General features: G+C 35.9%; 1 protein-coding gene across 1 annotated transcript; it reads right to left on the reverse strand.

The window, feature by feature from the left end:
• Nucleotides 1–7,544: 7,544 nt before the first annotated feature.
• LOC306864024 (thioredoxin, mitochondrial-like) lies at nucleotides 7,545–11,883 on the reverse strand. Its single transcript, XM_079407693.1, has 4 exons — nucleotides 11,766–11,883; nucleotides 9,820–10,070; nucleotides 8,978–9,101; nucleotides 7,545–8,148 (listed from the first exon to the last, which is right to left on the reverse strand). The coding sequence occupies exons 2-4, from the start codon at nucleotides 10,068–10,070 to the stop codon at nucleotides 8,035–8,037; spliced, it is 489 nt and encodes a 162-aa protein (XP_079263819.1). The 5' UTR covers nucleotides 11,766–11,883; the 3' UTR covers nucleotides 7,545–8,034.
• Nucleotides 11,884–16,816: the final 4,933 nt, after the last annotated feature.

Below are 16,816 nucleotides of genomic sequence, written 5' to 3' on the forward strand. Positions count from 1 at the left end.
CGGTCTGGGTGTGTCCTGGGTGTGTTCCTGTATTATCATGGCACACAAACAGCCTTTCTCTGTGAATGCCGGCGCTGCAGTGACCTCACCTTTCATTACAGTGTGTTTACAAACTTATTTGTTTGTTTAAACCACCATAAATGCGTTATCCCTGCCAGAATTGTTTACGCAACCCATGCATGATTCTTTCTCATGACTCTTCTGGCGCTCGCGTCTGTGTTTGTCCTTAAATGACTCCAAACAAAACCTCGGGATGATTAAAACCATCAGCAGCAACAAAAGAGCAAGAACAGGCCGACGCATCCTGTCCTCCCTTCCCTTCTTCCTCCAGTGAGCGCAGGAAGCGCGAGAAGACGCTTGTTGACTCACTCGTGTCGGGAATGTTCTCCAGTAGTTCTCTTTTCTTGTGAAATTTGCCCTCCTCACACTAGAACTACCCTCTGTAACACATCACACACTGGAAAAGAAAAGCATCTGTGTGTGGCTATCAGATTCAAGGCTTGTTTAAATGACAAATGCATATGCAAATATCGATATTTACTGTAAACACCAGCTGGATTAGTGGTAGGGTTTCAGACACTCACACTTAGTCACAGCTATAGCTTTTACATAACCAGAATAAAGATTTATTTACTGCCATTGTTTTTATATAGGCCTATATAAATGTAGGCTAATTGTTGGCTATAAACCAAACCCTAAATCAAATTTATTTTAAAAATTGACGTATTTAATAAATTGCATGACTAAATTCATGTTATTTTAAAGTATTTTTAAAAATAAATGTATTTTATTTAATTTGTAATAATAAAATGAATATTTAATATTAGTAGTTTTTAAATATTAAAATATATATATTATTTTTAAATACTTTTACACAGAGTGCTGCAGGGATGGCATGTTTTTAGGCCAAACACTGGAAATGAGCTGCATTTCTGCTTTCAATGTCCTTAAGTCAATAGCACCGTTTCCACTTTTTGGCTTTAGGTTAAATGCCTCAAATAAGGTCTGTGGTTAACAATATCTAAAGATATTTTCACTTCCACCAGATATGTTTCATATTAAAGCTTTTACTTGCCTTGAAACAGGTGTTAACAGATGTCTAAACGGGACTACAGAGATTGCAATTCTTTTAAAATAAGGCATACAAAAAGTAACTAATTGTGTGATAGTTACTTTTTTAATGAAAAGTAATGAATTATGGTACTTTTTCTTAGCTTGCTTTATTTTTGTCAACTGTAAAGGTGCTGGTCATAAAATTAGAATATCATGAAAAAGTTGATTTATTTCAGTAATACCATTCAAAAAGTGAAACTTGTATATTAGATTCATTCATTACACACAGACTGATATATTTCAAATGTTAATTTCCTTTAATTTTGACGATTATAACTGACAACCAATGAAAGTCCCAAATTCAGTATCTCAGAAAATTAGAATATTGTGAAAATGTTCAATATTGAAGACACCTGATGCCACACTCTAATCAGCTAATTAACTCAAAACACCTGCAAAAGCCTTTAAATGGTCTCTCAGTCTAGTTCTGTAGGCTACACAATCATGGGGACGACTGCTGACGTGACAGTTGTCCAAAAGACGACCATTGACACCTTGCACAAGGAGGGCAAGACACAAAAGGTCATTGCTAAAGAGGCTGACTGTTCACAGAGCTGTGTCCAAGCACATTAATAGAGAGGCGAAGGGAAGGACAAGATGTGGTAGAAAAAAAGTGTACAAGCAATAAGGATAACCGCACCCTGGAGAGGATTGTGAAACAAAACCCATTCAAAAATGTGGGGGAGATTCACAAAGAGTGGACTGCAGCTGGAGTCAGTGCTTCAAGAACCACCACGCATAGACGTATGCAAGACATGGGTTTCAGCTGTCGCATTCCTCGTGTCAAGCCACGCTTGAACAAGAGACAGCGTCAGAAGCGTCTTGACTGGACTGCTGCTGAGTGGTCCAAAGTTATGTTCTCTGATGAAAGTAAATTTTGCATTTCCTTTGGAAATCAAGGTCCCAGAGTCTGGAGGAAGAGAGGAGAGGCACATAATCCACGTTGCTTGAGATCCAGTGTAAAGTTTCCACAGTCATTGATGGTTTGGGGTGCCATGTCATCTGCTGGTGTTGGTCCATTGTGTTTTCTGAGGTCCAAGGTCAACGCAGCCGTCTACCAGGAAGTTTTAGAGCACTTCATGCTTCCTGCTGCTGACCAACTTTATGGAGATGCAGATTTCATTTTCCAACAGGACTTGGCACCTGCACACACTGCCAAAGCTACCAGTACCTGGTTTAAGGACCATGGTATCCCTGTTCTTGATTGGCCAGCAAACTCGCCTGACCTTAACCCCATAGAAAACCTATGGGGTATTGTGAAGAGGAAGATGCAATACGCCAGACCCAACAATTCAGAAGAGCTGAAGGCCACTATCAGAGCAACATGGGCTCTCATAACACCTGAGCAGTGCCACAGACTGATCGACTCCATGCCACGCCGCATTGCTGCAGTAATCCAGGCCAAAGGAGCCCCAACTAAATATTGAGTGCTGTACATGCTCATACTTTTCAGTTGGCCAACATTTCTAAAGATCATTTTTTTTGCATTGGTCTTAATTGATATTCTAATTTTCTGAGATACTGAATTTGGGACTTTCATTAGTTGTCAGTTATAATCATCAAAATTAAAGGAAATAAACATTTGAAATATATCAGTCTGTGTGTAATGAATGAATCTAATATACAAGTTTCACTTTTTGAATGGTATTACTGAAATAAATGAACTCACCTGTAAAGGCCCTTTCTCACCAAAAGTTAAATGAATAAACCTCGGGCTTTGCACTCCCGATTTCTCTCAACATGGGAGAGGAGCGCTGCCAGTCAATAAATGGGACACCAAGGTAACTTGAGTTACTTAAAATAGTAACTCCGATAATTTGCTGTAAATTTAAAAGTAATGTGCTACTTGAAAAAGTAATCTGGTTGCATAACTTGTGTTACTTAATGCATTACCCCCAACACGACTCAGTTAGGCTACTTTCACAGACTCATCGTGTTTATAATTGCACTCTTGCAAACTATCCTGACTCAAACTTTCAGGGGAAATGTTTTTAAATAAGACTGAAAGAATTAATGATGGTGACTCTGAAGTCATGCAATTGTGGTTCGTTTATAGCGACATATAGCATTTTACTTCTGTCGACTTTATTTAGGCTTCAAAATAAAAAAATAAGAAGATTATCATGATAATTGCTTATCTGCAATACATCTATAGGATGTTTCCTACAGATGTCAAATAGACATTTTAAAAAAATGTCTTTAAGATGTTTATGATTTAGAATGTATGTAAAAATTTACATCTTAAAGAGGTCTATCAGATGTTTGTACAGAAGATGTTTTCCAGATTAGATGATCGTTAACAGACCTCTGTGCCAGTCGTGTAGCTACCGGTGGGCCTGGGCCAGTCACCCACCTGTCAGTCAGGCCCACCCAGTCAGTTGCTTCACACAGTCGCTAGCCTAATCATTGTGAATCCTGTTGCATTAATCACAATACTTCACCTATAAAAATAAATTGTGTTGTTTCTTGATTTTTGTTTGCCATAGTGATGAAGATAAGTTTGCGAACAGTCCCTTAGCTGCAACAGAGATCGCTGGCTGCCTTTATACATGCCTTTGTCCATATTAAGGTTTTCCTGGTATGTCATACCTTACTTCTATGAGTCCGTTTAGTACTTTCTACGCCAGAGCGCCCTCTAGCTTCGAGTATGAATGAAACCCCTGCATATTCTACGCTCAAGGAGCTGAACAGCTCTGCTAGTGCTAACATTAATTCACCTATTTCTATATTTCACCAATATCACCAGCAGCGCTCCATACACCAGTACACAAATCAATATTTTCCTATTGTACAATTGCCTAGTCTGTAGCTATGTTTCCTGTTTTTATGCAAATTTTGAAGTATCAGAATCTAGTCATGAAAACGCCAAATTTTGAATAAAAATCTTTTAATTCGCAAAAAAGTTTTTATGCTCGCTTGAGGTGGTTTTTGACTTGTGTGAAAAAGGGTTAATGTGATGGGAGATGGAAACGCCTCTTCCGAGTATATTCCTCCATGTGCATCAAAAAAATCATGTGACTTTGCGCTATGGGATGGCAAAACATGACTAACCAGTAGACCGATCTTGTTGCACAGCATCTGAAATGTTGTTGTGGTCATTCTTAAGTCTGTCATCAAAGTATTTCTATAATTGTCTTGCATGACTGCTTTCCCAAACAGCAGCATTCACCTCCGAAAGCAATGACCTACTGTGTTTCGTCTGCTCGCTCTAAGGAGCAAGTAATCATTATTATATATAAAAATTATTATACTCAGTGGCTTCTCCTACTTTTCTAAGTGATATATAGTGCCAGTTTACCAGGAAGTGATGATTTTGTTCTCTTTGACAAATGTTTTATCCGATATTTCAATTTTGCGCATAGGTTATATTCACAACTTTGGATGGAAACCCGGCTACTGTTGTTTATTTCATGTGGTTTATTTGGCCGCTGAGCCAGACTATGACCAAGCATGGTTTGTACATACTGTCCACTACTGTAGTACTACTGCCCTGCTGATTTGATGATGGTGTTGTGTTATATCTCTCAGATGCGCGCGCGTGTTTGGCCGCCGTGCTCATGCTGTTCTTACCGTTATGTCCTTAACTCTGCTTATGATGACATCTGGATAAACTTGTGTTGGGCACAGAGCTTAATTTCAGCAATAATCCAAAAGCCAAAGAAAAAAAAAATTAGTGGATGTTTGGCCTACAAAAATGCATTGTCACTGCAGCACTCTATCTGATTGGCTATTGTACATTGCTGCTTTCTCACTAGTGTGCACACTTTAAGACTAGTCTGCCAGATTTTAAACTACAAGTGTACTACAAGAGCAAATATCAAAGGCAACAAGCTGGAGTCTGTAACGTCGGTTAGCTTCAGACAAACATCTGGGGACAACCCTCTTCCACAAACTATAAATACACAAAGCGTTATCATTAGCATCTGAGGTGTGTAGCCTAGCAAGAACAACTCAAATAATCACTTTTTGCTTTTAAGTCAAAGAGCCTGAGAAAAAGTCCTTAAACACGAGCAAGGGAAAAGTGACGGGGTGTGAAAGAAACCAGAGCGCAGGAATTCTGCAGCGGCGCTTGATCAGTGCCTCACTCATGCTGTTTTTGCCTTTTATGGTCACAGACGACTGGAGAGAGAGAAAGAGAGAGAGAGAGAGAGAGAGAGGTGTGGTCTATTGTTTGAAAGCGGAAGAGGTGTAGAGTTTCTCTTCCGTCATTCTTTCACCTTTTACCCGCTTGTTTTGTTGCAGGCCTCACTAACACAACAATGCTCCTTTCAGCAGCACATTTACTGCTGGACACTTTCCCATCATCCTGGACTAGTGTTCTGGGACTTATCCAGCACCTTCTACTTGGACAAAAGCATCAGGTTAATCAGAAGACTTAACTTTGTCTACACTAGTCAACATTTGAAGTGGATCAAAACCTTTCGTCAAAGCTGTCTTAAGACAAGAACGCATTTAGGTTTTAGGACAACTTTGATGAAAGGTTTTGATCCACTTCAAATGTTGACTAGTGTAAACTATTTTACCCCAAAATCAAAGAATAAAAGCAAGAAATTAATTTTTCATGTGTAAGACAAATTTAGCTTTTTTTGTGTTTAAACCTAAAACAATTAAAAAAACATTTGTTCAAATATTTTTTTAAAAACTTATTTAAAAAAAAAAAAAAACTCAGCTATTTCTCATTTTCATTTAGTTTAACTTTATAGACATATATATATATATACATTTTTAAAAAATCTAAAATTAAAATGAAATTGCTAAAATAAAAAAACGATTTCAAAATATCAATATTAACCAACAGTATATCAGCCAGGGACACTAAAATAGCAGAGTCTCTTTTGAGAGGAAGCGCTTGTGGCTGGTGTGAGGTGATGATGTCAGCTAAAGGCGGGCTGTGATTGGTGGCTGGAGGTCTGCTGGATGACATCATGCAGCACAGAAGAACCGCAGCACAGAGGAACGCGATGACATCATGACAGAAGCCAAATTTGAAGAGCCCTAGAAAACATCTGCTGTAATTACAGCCACACATGCTGCTTGCAGAAATCATATTCAGTCAGAAACGAGACTCGACTTGTTTGAGGTTTGCATGCTGATTTTTAAAGCTGACAGTTTATTACTGACATTTCCCAACGAGTTTTGCAGTTCATTTTCATTAAATCTGGAGTTCTGAAAGTTGCAGTGTGCCACAAAGCATGAGGTATTTCATCTGAAAGGAGCAAGAAACCAGCTGCAGCCGTTATTAGGATCTTACGTAACACACACCTGCTGAGTTGCATCACTGCACTGCAATATGAAAATGACTTTTGTGCCTGAATGCGACCTGATTGAGACACGCAGCTTTCTCTCATGTCTGCATGACAGACGGGTCGGTGAATGAGTCTCACAGTGGTTATTTAGGTTACTAATCCTTTAGTTAAAAAAAGAGCCTCGGGCTGAACTAAAACAAGATCCACCTCTCTAGAGCTTCACAAGAAACCAGGGCTGGAACTGGACTTCCCATATAAAGGACCCCACTAAAATGAACCTGGCCTTACTGAAACTATATCACTAGAAACACAAACCTAGATTTGTTTGAGTTCAATCATTTTTTAAGAGACACAAGGCAACATTGTTAGTCATTTGTCCCATTTTTGTAGGCAATCCCACTGAAAACTCTTATAAAGACACTCAAGAGCGCCACACACTGTTTCCTGAAGGAACTTACAGGGAGGTTACAGTAAAAACAGTAGCCAAGTTGTGAAATATTATCATTTCAATTAACTGCTTTCTATTTTATACAAGTTAAAATATAATGCATTTCTGTGATCAAAGCTGAATTTTTAGCATTCAGCAAGACTCCAGTCTTCAGTGTCACATGATCCTTCAGAAATCATTCTAATATGCTGATTTGCTGTGGTTTTAGTATCATTATTGTAGTTTTCATAGTTCAAATTGGTTTTATATATATATATATATTTTTTTTTTAATTTTGGTTTAAGGTTTAGTAATGTGGTTATGTGCCATTATTATTTTTAATACTTTATATTAATATAATTTTAATCAATATTCATTTATTTAACTAAATGTTTAATTTTTGGTTTAGTTAAACTAAATGGATTTTCCCAGCATCTAGTTGAAATAAAATAAAGATTTACATTTATTTTATTTCAAGTAAGAAAAATGATTTGTTTTATGGTTTTAGTTAATTATAATATCTCTGATTGCTGCAGTTTATTATTATCTTTAAAATTTCTTGCTGCTTAATATTTTTGTGGAAATTTTATTTTTCAGGATTATTTTATGCGCAAAGCTTAAAAGAAATAAAAATCTTTTGTAGCATTACAAATGTCACTTTGGATCAATTTAATGCATCCTTACTAAATAAAATTAGTTTTCTCACTTGTATTTAAAATAAGAATATAATAGCAGAATATGAAACGCAAGCCAACAGCCATGAGTTAAATAGTAAGTTGCTTTATTCATAATTTCATCTGACTAGTTGGTTATATTACAGTTTATAGGAGTTAAAGTCTAAACCAAACCATCATCAATCCCATGCATCCTGCACAAAGTTCACAGTCAGATCCAAAAAAAGACCATCACACACGTTCACATTAGTAGGCATTCATGTGTAAAAGAGCGGAGCAAGAGGAATCGCCCTCATGTGGACCAGATGAGGATCATCGATCCTTCAGTTCTCCTCCGAAGCAAAGCACAGCAGCTACAGGACGTCCGAGAACACTTTACTACATTTTTACCGCGGTAAAACACGACGCACTGCCACAGACTCTCTAAAACACATAAGGACACACACACACAGTTGAGGAAAGCAGGAGAGATGGAGAAGCGAAGACGTTCCGGGGGGAAGTTTGTCCGTGTCTGTAATTGAATGTTTCCAACAGGAGGTGGGCGGGGCTAGAGGGGCAGTGATTGACAGCTTCACTATCCAATCAGCTTCTGCACAAAAGAATCCAGCTGGTCTTCATCTTTGATGCCCACGAACTGGTCGATGACATCACCGCCACGCATGGCGATCACCGTGGGAACTGCTGACACCTACAGCACATCACCAACAATCAGCATCCCATAATAACCAGAGGAATCTGTTCAGATCTGCTGTCTGTTTATTTGGTGTCCCAGAATGATGTATGAGCAATTAACAGTCAATAATCATGAGTATTTGACTGCTAAATAGGGATTTTAGTATCATTTAAATGCTATTTTTTATTGTCAAGTTTGACTTTTTTTTTTTAGTGTTTTGTCAATTTTAATTATATTTTTATATCTATATATTTTTTATTTTATTTCAGTTTTATTGTAGTAACTAGTAATACTAGTTACACTAAATGAAAATGGGAAATACTGCCTTGGCAACTAGCTAAAATAAAAAAAGCATTTGTATTTTATTTGACTTCAGTTAAAGTTTTTGAGATTGTACTTCAAATTATATATTTATTAATGGTTTTAGTTAACAATAATAATCCCGCTGATAAATGCTGATATTGACCAACCAGACTCAAATATAAGAGCGAAATAATAATGGGCATTTAGAATAACCCACTTTAGGGAAAAGCAGTGTATTTGTATTGTGTTTACAGCAATCAGATCATTGTAGCATGTGAAAATACAATGGATTTATTTATTTTTAATGTCTATAAAGTTTTCTATAGATTTTTTAGTGAAGTTTTAGTTTCCGCTATTTTAGTACTTTAAATAAAAATGAGAATTTTTTCGAAATATCACCGTTTTCATAGTGTTTCTAAAGCATGTTGTTAAAATGTAGTTTATTGGCAATGCAACATTTCTAATTTTCGTTTTGTTAAAGTTTTTCTATTTTATTACAGAATGTGTTTTTAATAGCTTTAGTTAAGGGTAAGAGTCGTACCCCGTACTCGATGGCGAGGTCTGTGTGTTCATCGATGTCGACTTTGGCCATGGCGACTCGACCCTTCTGTTTGGCGATGGCCTTCTCCAGCCGCGGGCCGAGGATTTTACACGGGCCACACCACCTGAACACAAACACACGGCAGAGATCAGCTGATTCAGCGTCACCGCAGCCGCTTTCCAAGAAAATCACTTCAAATCAAACTTTATAAGCCATCATCTATTTCCAAACAAACGTGAATGAATCCCACTGCTCTGAACTCTGAGCCACAACAACGATGCTCACAGAAACTGATCTGAGCTCAGCTGACGTGATCGCTGAACAGACACAGTGCTCTCTATATAACACAACACCTGCTTCACCGACCAGTTTAAAGAAAAGTTTCACTATAATGTCATGTGGTGTAACCATCCTGTGCACTGTGACTGTACATGTTAAAATATTCCATAAAAAAAGTCTAAAAGAAAAAGCATTTGTGCTTTTTGTTTACATTTATATTTAGTCATTTAGCAGATGCTTTTATCCAAAGCGACTTATAAAAGAGGACAATGGAAGCAATCAAAATCAACAAAAGAGCAATGATATGCAAGAGCTAGAATACAAAAATAGAGAAGCTAGTTATTTTGTTTTTAAGAAAACAAGCAGTAAATGAATAAGTGTAAGTGCAAGTTTCTTTTTTTTTTAAGAATAGAATTAGAATAAGTGCTAGAGGGTCAAATAAAGATGGAAGAGGTGTGTTTTTAGCTGATTCTTGAAGATGGCTGAGGACTCAGCTGCTGGGATTGAGTTGGGCAGGTTGGCCAGGAGGGAACGGTTCATGTAAAGTGGTTTTGAGTACGTACTGCGCGTGGAAGTCAATGAGGACGGGCAGCTGGCTGTTGATGACTCTCTCGGTGAAGTCGTCGTGGTCCTGCACGTTAAAGGACACGCTCCTGCAGGAGGCCAGCGGGAGGAGGCGTGGGAGTGAGAGCAGCGGCTGCGACGCAATCAGACGAGAGGAGAAGGACGAGAAGCACCAGACGCCGGCCGGCAGACGCTGCAAATCTCTGACAGAAACCCCACAAACCCTCCGAACCAGCAGCCTGAACGCCATCTGACACCAGACACAGATCTTTATTAACACCACCATCACATTACACGAGTCTGATAAAGCCATTTAATGCTCATTTTAATACGTTTTTGCCTTCTTCTTGTGTAACTGATGCAGGTTATTTATAATAATTCAGATATATGCTTGACATGAGTATAAATATCATGCAGTTACTCCATCAAAATATTTGCACTTTCCATAATATTAAAGAAATACTCCATCCAAAAATAAAAATTACTTTTAAATTTATACAGAGGTCCTGTGCTGTGACAAATGGATTTGTAAAAGTACAAATAATAATAATAATAATAATAATAATAAGTACAACTGCATGAATGACAGTTGTAAAAGAATTAGGATAAAAGTGTTTAAACCACTTTTAAATGTATTTGAAATCTGTTTTATTTTACACTATATAAACTAGTGCTATCAAACGATCAATCGCATCCAAAATAAGTTTTGGTTTATATAATATATATGTGTGTGCTGTGTATATTTATTCTGTATATATATATATATATATATATAAATAAATACACACACATGCATGTATATATTTAAGAAAAATATGTTATGTTTAAATATTAAATATATTTATTTATAATATAAATTATATGAATATAAATATAGACATGTAAATACATTTGAAATATTCTGTAATACATTCTGAAATATATTCTGTATACACAGTATACACACATATATTATGCAAACAAAAACTTTTATTTTGTACGTGATTAATGGCGATTAATCGTTTTACAGCACTACATGCATGCATATATTCTGAAAATATTTACATTAATGTAATTAATATTATAAACAAATATATTTAATATATAAAAATAAAATTTTTCTGAAATATATACATGCATGTGTGTGTATTTATATATACATAATAAATATACACAGTACACACACATATATTGTGTAAACAAAAACTTTTATTTTGGATGCAATTAATCGTTTGACAGCACTAATATAAGCATAACTCAATGCTATTTATCTTTTATTATTATCATTAATTATCATACATGTAAATGGCGTGTATGACAATATATATATTATAAATTCTTTTGTAATTATCATACTTGAAGCTTTATTATTAGGCTATTCATGTTTTCTTATAAACACTTACTTACTCTCTCTCTCTATATATATATATATATATATATATATATATATATATATATATATATATATATATATAATATTAAAATTATATTTTTTTAAACACCATTTTCATCTAATTCTTTTATAATGATAATACATTGACTATATGGCGTTTAAAAGTAGCCTACAACACATTTTGTGACGCTACTAAACACTAATTTGTTTTAATAACACATTAATTCATATTTAATCGTAATCCAGCGTTTTGCACAAAAAAATAACAGAGATTAAAAAAATATATAAATATAATTCAACCGTCCTTCAATCTAGTGATCATGTGTTCTGAAACAGTGTTTGTAGCTGCAGACAGTCTCTCTTCATGTGTGTTTATGCTCGTGTCTGTGGTTTTTCGTGTTTTATTCGCGGTTGTGTGTAAATCTGTGTGGTTTTAACCTCCACGTGACTTTGAGCCTCTGATGCTTCGAGCGCGTTTATGAACGCATCTGTAGCGCGACACACCGGATCTCTCCACCTTCAGCCGTGTTTTATATGTTCATGATAGTTATGAGATATTAAATAAACTCTTACCGTGAGCTCTGGAGTCCTCTCCGGTCCCTGAGCGCACTTCCGCTCACGCACTGCGTCACAACGCGACGCGACGCGGAGACGAACTGCGACTTTATTTGTCTTTTCTTCTAGTGATGGGAAGCTCGGATCATTTTTCCGACTCGTTCAGCAAAATGAACGAATCTTTTTTCGAGTCATTTCCTTCATTTTAGCTAAATATAATTCAAATGTTAGGCGTTACTTTCCAAACACATCTACTACTTATGCAAACGTTTATCACACTACAAACAATACAAAACTATAATGCTATAAGAAACAGAAAATATTAATTCATTGTTTTTTTGCTTTTTTGTTTTTATTAAAGCTCAAAAATCACGACTATAAAACAGAATACAACCATCAACATAAAAATGATAATAATATTAATTCATTGTTTACCTGGTCTTTAGTCTATGATTTGCGTACCACTTCTTATCTGACAAGTCTTCGGGTTTGAGTCTATCGTTCATCACGTGACAGCCCCATACGCTTAACCAATGCAGCCTGAGCCGGAAAGAGAATTGATTAGTTCACCTCTCGAGTCTTCGGGTTTGAGTCGTTCGTTCATCACGTGACAGCCCCATACGCTTAACCAATGCAGCCTGAGCCGGAAAGAGAGTTGATTAGTTAACCTCCTGAGTCTTCGGGTTTGCACAGAGAATCAATTCTCTTTCCGGCTCAGGCTGCATTGGTTAAGCGTATGGGGCTGTCACGTGATGAACGAACGACTCAAACCCGAAGACTCGAGAGATGAACTAATCAATTCTCTTTCCGGCTCAGGCTGCATTGGTTAAGTGTATGGGGCTGTCACGTGATGAACGAACGACTCAAACCCGAGAGTCGGGAGGTGAACTAATTCCAGTACAGGACCCATAGAATGTTGTGCAATGCGCATGCGCGACTGAACGAATCACTCCCCGAGACGACTCATTCTTCCCGAGTCACATTAATGATTCGTTCAAAATGAACGAATCATTCAAGAACGACCCATCACTATTTTCTTCACTACATTCCAAAGCATGACATTGCACTACGCTTCACAAGCAGCACTCAAATGTGTGCCATTTCCCCTTTAACTACCATATCTGAAAAATTCTTCTGATTTAGTTAGGAAACATCTTAGGGATTTCAAAATGGTATAAAACTGTGATTTATTGATTTATTTATTGGCTTCAAATGAAAATATGATACACAAGTTAAAATTGCACAAAGCGTCCCACATTACACTAATCCACCCTAATTCAAACTTTATCTTGAGTACAAGAAAATACTACATTTTTAATGTCCTTAAGAATTAGAAGTACAAACCCGATTCCAAAAAAGTTGGGACACTGTACAAATTACGAATAAAAAAGGAATGCAATAATTTACAAATCTCATAAACTTATATTTTATTCACAATAGAATATAGATAACATATCAAATGTTGAAAGTGAGACATTTTGAAATGTCATGCCAAATATTGGCTCATTTTGGATTTCATGAGAGCTACACATTCCAAAAAAGTTGGGACAGGTAGCAATAAGAGGCCGGAAAAGTTAAATGTACATATAAGGAACAGCTGGAGGACCAATTTGCAACTTATTAGGTCAATTGGCAACATGATTGGGTATAAAAAGAGCCTCTCAGAGTGGCAGTGTCTCTCAGAAGTCAAGATGGCAAGAGGATCACCAATTCCCCCAATGCTGCGGCGAAAAATAGTGGAGCAATATCAGAAAGGAGTTTCTCAGAGAAAAATTGCAAAGAGTTTGAAGTTATCATCATCTACAGTGCATAATATCATCCAAAGATTCAGAGAATCTGGAACAATCTCTGTGCGTAAGGGTCAAGGCCGGAAAACAATACTATTTGATCTTCGGGCCCTTAGACGGCACTGCATCACATACAGGAATGCTACTGTAATGGAAATCACAACATGGGCTCAGGAATACTTCCAGAAAACATTGTCGGTGAACACAATCCACCGTGCCATTCGCCGTTGCCGGCTAAAACTCTATAGGTCAAAAAAGAAGCCATATCTAAACATGATCCAGAAGCGCAGGTGTTTTCTCTGGGCCAAGGCTTATTTAAAATGGACTGTGGCAAAGTGGAAAACTGTTCTGTGGTCAGACGAATCAAAATTTGAAGTTCTTTTTGGAAAATTGGGATGCCATGTCATCCGGACTAAAGAGGACAAGGACAACCCAAGTTGTTATCAGCGCTCAGTTCAGAAGCCTGCATCTCTGATGGTATGGGGTTGCATGAGTGCGTGTGGCATGGGCAGCTTACACATCTGGAAAGGCACCATCAATGCTGAAAGGTATTTCCAAGTTCTAGAGCAACATATGCTCCCATCCAGACATTGTCTCTTTCAGGGAAGACCTTGCATTTTCCAACATGACAATGCCAGACCACATACTGCATCAATTACAACATCATGGCTGCGTAGAAGGAGGATCCGGGTACTGAAATGGCCAGCCTGCAGTCCAGATCTTTCACCCATAGAAAACATTTGGCGCATCATAAAGAGGAAGATGCGACAAAGAAGACCTAAGACAGTTGAGCAACTAGAAGCCTGTATTAGACAAGAATGGGACAACATTCCTATTCTTAAACTTGAGCAACTTGTCTCCTCAGTCCCCAGACGTTTGCAGACTGTTATAAAAAGAAGAGGGGATGCCACACAGTGGTAAACATGGCCTTGTCCCAACTTTTTTGACATGTGTTGATGCCATGAAATTTAAAATAAACTTATTTTTCCCTTAAAATGATACATTTTCTCAGTTTAAACATTTGATATGTCATCTATGTTGTATTCTGAATAAAATATTGAAATTTGAAACTTCCACATCATTGCATTCTGTTTTTATTCACAATTTGTACAGTGTCCCAACGTTTTTGGAATCGGGTTTGTAAAAACAACAACTTTTATTTATGAAATGTAGTGAAGCAAAAAGTAGGAAATTATGCTTTGGGATGTAGTGAAGTAAAACTTTTCCAAAGAAAAACACTCTGATAAAGTACAGATGCTTTTTATATTTACTCGAGTAAAGTAAAAATACTTCATTACTGTGTATGTTGCTGTGAATAAAACAAAACAAAATAGAATAGAATAGAATAAATTACTGTAATGTTGGAAATTAAATTAAATAATAAAAAAACATCAAGTGGGCACTGACTGCAGTGTTTGGAAATAAATCAAAACAAAACAAAATAAAACAACAGAGTAAAAAAAAACTAAATAAAATAAAAAATAATTTGTGCTGAAATAAAATAATATATTATTTTCCATCTAATCTGTTTCCTAATTTTAAAAAAATATATAAAAATATAATACACTTAAAATAAATAGAAAAATAATTAAAATAAAATACAATAATAATTAAATTAAAATAAAATAAAAATCTAGTGGGTAGTGACTATTTTATTATTATTATTATTTTTATTGTCTCTGTTTCCTCTACTCTCTTTCATAATAAAATAAAATAAAATGTGTAAAATAATCAAATCAAAATAAAATAATATAACTAATAAAATATTTTAATATTTAATCAAATTAAATAAAAATCTAGTGGTCAGTCACTGGGTTTTTCCCTCTCTATTTGTCTCTACCCTGTTTTCTGACTGAGATAATGCGGCCGTCAGTCAGGAATCATGATGGATTTTGAGTGTTTTGGCTTCTGTCCTGCCGTCTGTTTCATAATTGATGGACAGACAGATATAACAAAGAGGTGAGCTGCACGTTTCATGCTGCTTAAAGGAAGGGCACGACATGAAAGACTGACACAGAGCGAGAGAGACAGAGAGATGCTGATTGGTCTTCAGGACTCCATGGCAACAGATGCTGAGTGTGTTTGATGAGAGATGAAGCGTCAGACTGTAAGTGGCTCTTCGTGTTGATCTGTGTGTAAATCTGACCTCTTCATCAGGTAGATGTTCGTTTCTCATTCACGTTCTCTTCTTAACCTAAACTCTGTCTCTCTTCATCTCATTCTCATCTCTTGTTTTTCTCCTTTCTCTTTAGTGCTTCAAACTGCTTTATTCTTGTCATTTATGATGTTGCTCTCAAAATAATGTAAATTTACTTAAAGTTCACGCTAAGACCATGTTTACTTATAAACCATAGTACTGTATGATTACCATATATGGCATTGTTTTTACATTATACTCAGAATTTTTTTAAAGGACTTCCATCATGGTAATGGCAAAAAACATTGAAATACCAGACTTTTTTTTTTTTTAATGGCAAATGTGTCTAAATATTTTGTTTGGTAAATATGTTCATCATTATGCACTGTGTCTACTTGCGTTAATGTGATTGTTTTAATGTGTTTGTTTTAATCTAATGTTTATTATTTGATCAATTACTTATTCATTTATAATAACCTTAGATTTTAGTTATTCATTAGTTATTTATTTTTACATTTTCACATTTTTTTTAAATATTTAACATTTAGTGCTTTTAACAAAAACAATTTTTAATCTAAATGTCCTTTTTTGTTTGTTTTAATTTAATGTTTATTTATTTATTCAATGCAATCTAATTTCTATTTATTTATGTTAGTCCTATAATTGTTTTGACAGTTTTACACATTTATTTATTTGTTTGTTTATTGTCAGATGTTTATTTATTCTATTCGATCTATTTTTAGTTTTTTTTTTATTATCAATATTATTATTTAGAATTGATTTTATACTTTTTCCATAAACATTTTTTCCATTAACATAAACACTTCCTTTCAGCCCCAGTGGGGATCTCTGGACCATAATTAAATAAAAAACCCAGGTCCAGACAAGTAACATATGAGTTTGTTCTCTCATATTGTAGAATGTCACTCCTGCAAATAACCAAACTGATTAAAACATTTTGAAACCTGTATTAATCTGCAGTGTGAACGTGGATTTTGTGGAGTTGAAGATGTTGACCTCTGGTGTTCCTCCTTCAGTCTCTAACATGGACAAGACTCAAGAGAGTTCTGCTAGATTTGGGATCATCACCAAAGAAATCCTCAAAACTAGTGAGGACAGTGGAAAGAGTCACACGGTTAACCTCC

Source organism: Barbus barbus (assembly GCF_936440315.1).
Source record: "Barbus barbus genome assembly, chromosome: 4".
Classification (NCBI taxonomy): Eukaryota; Metazoa; Chordata; class Actinopteri; order Cypriniformes; family Cyprinidae; genus Barbus; species Barbus barbus.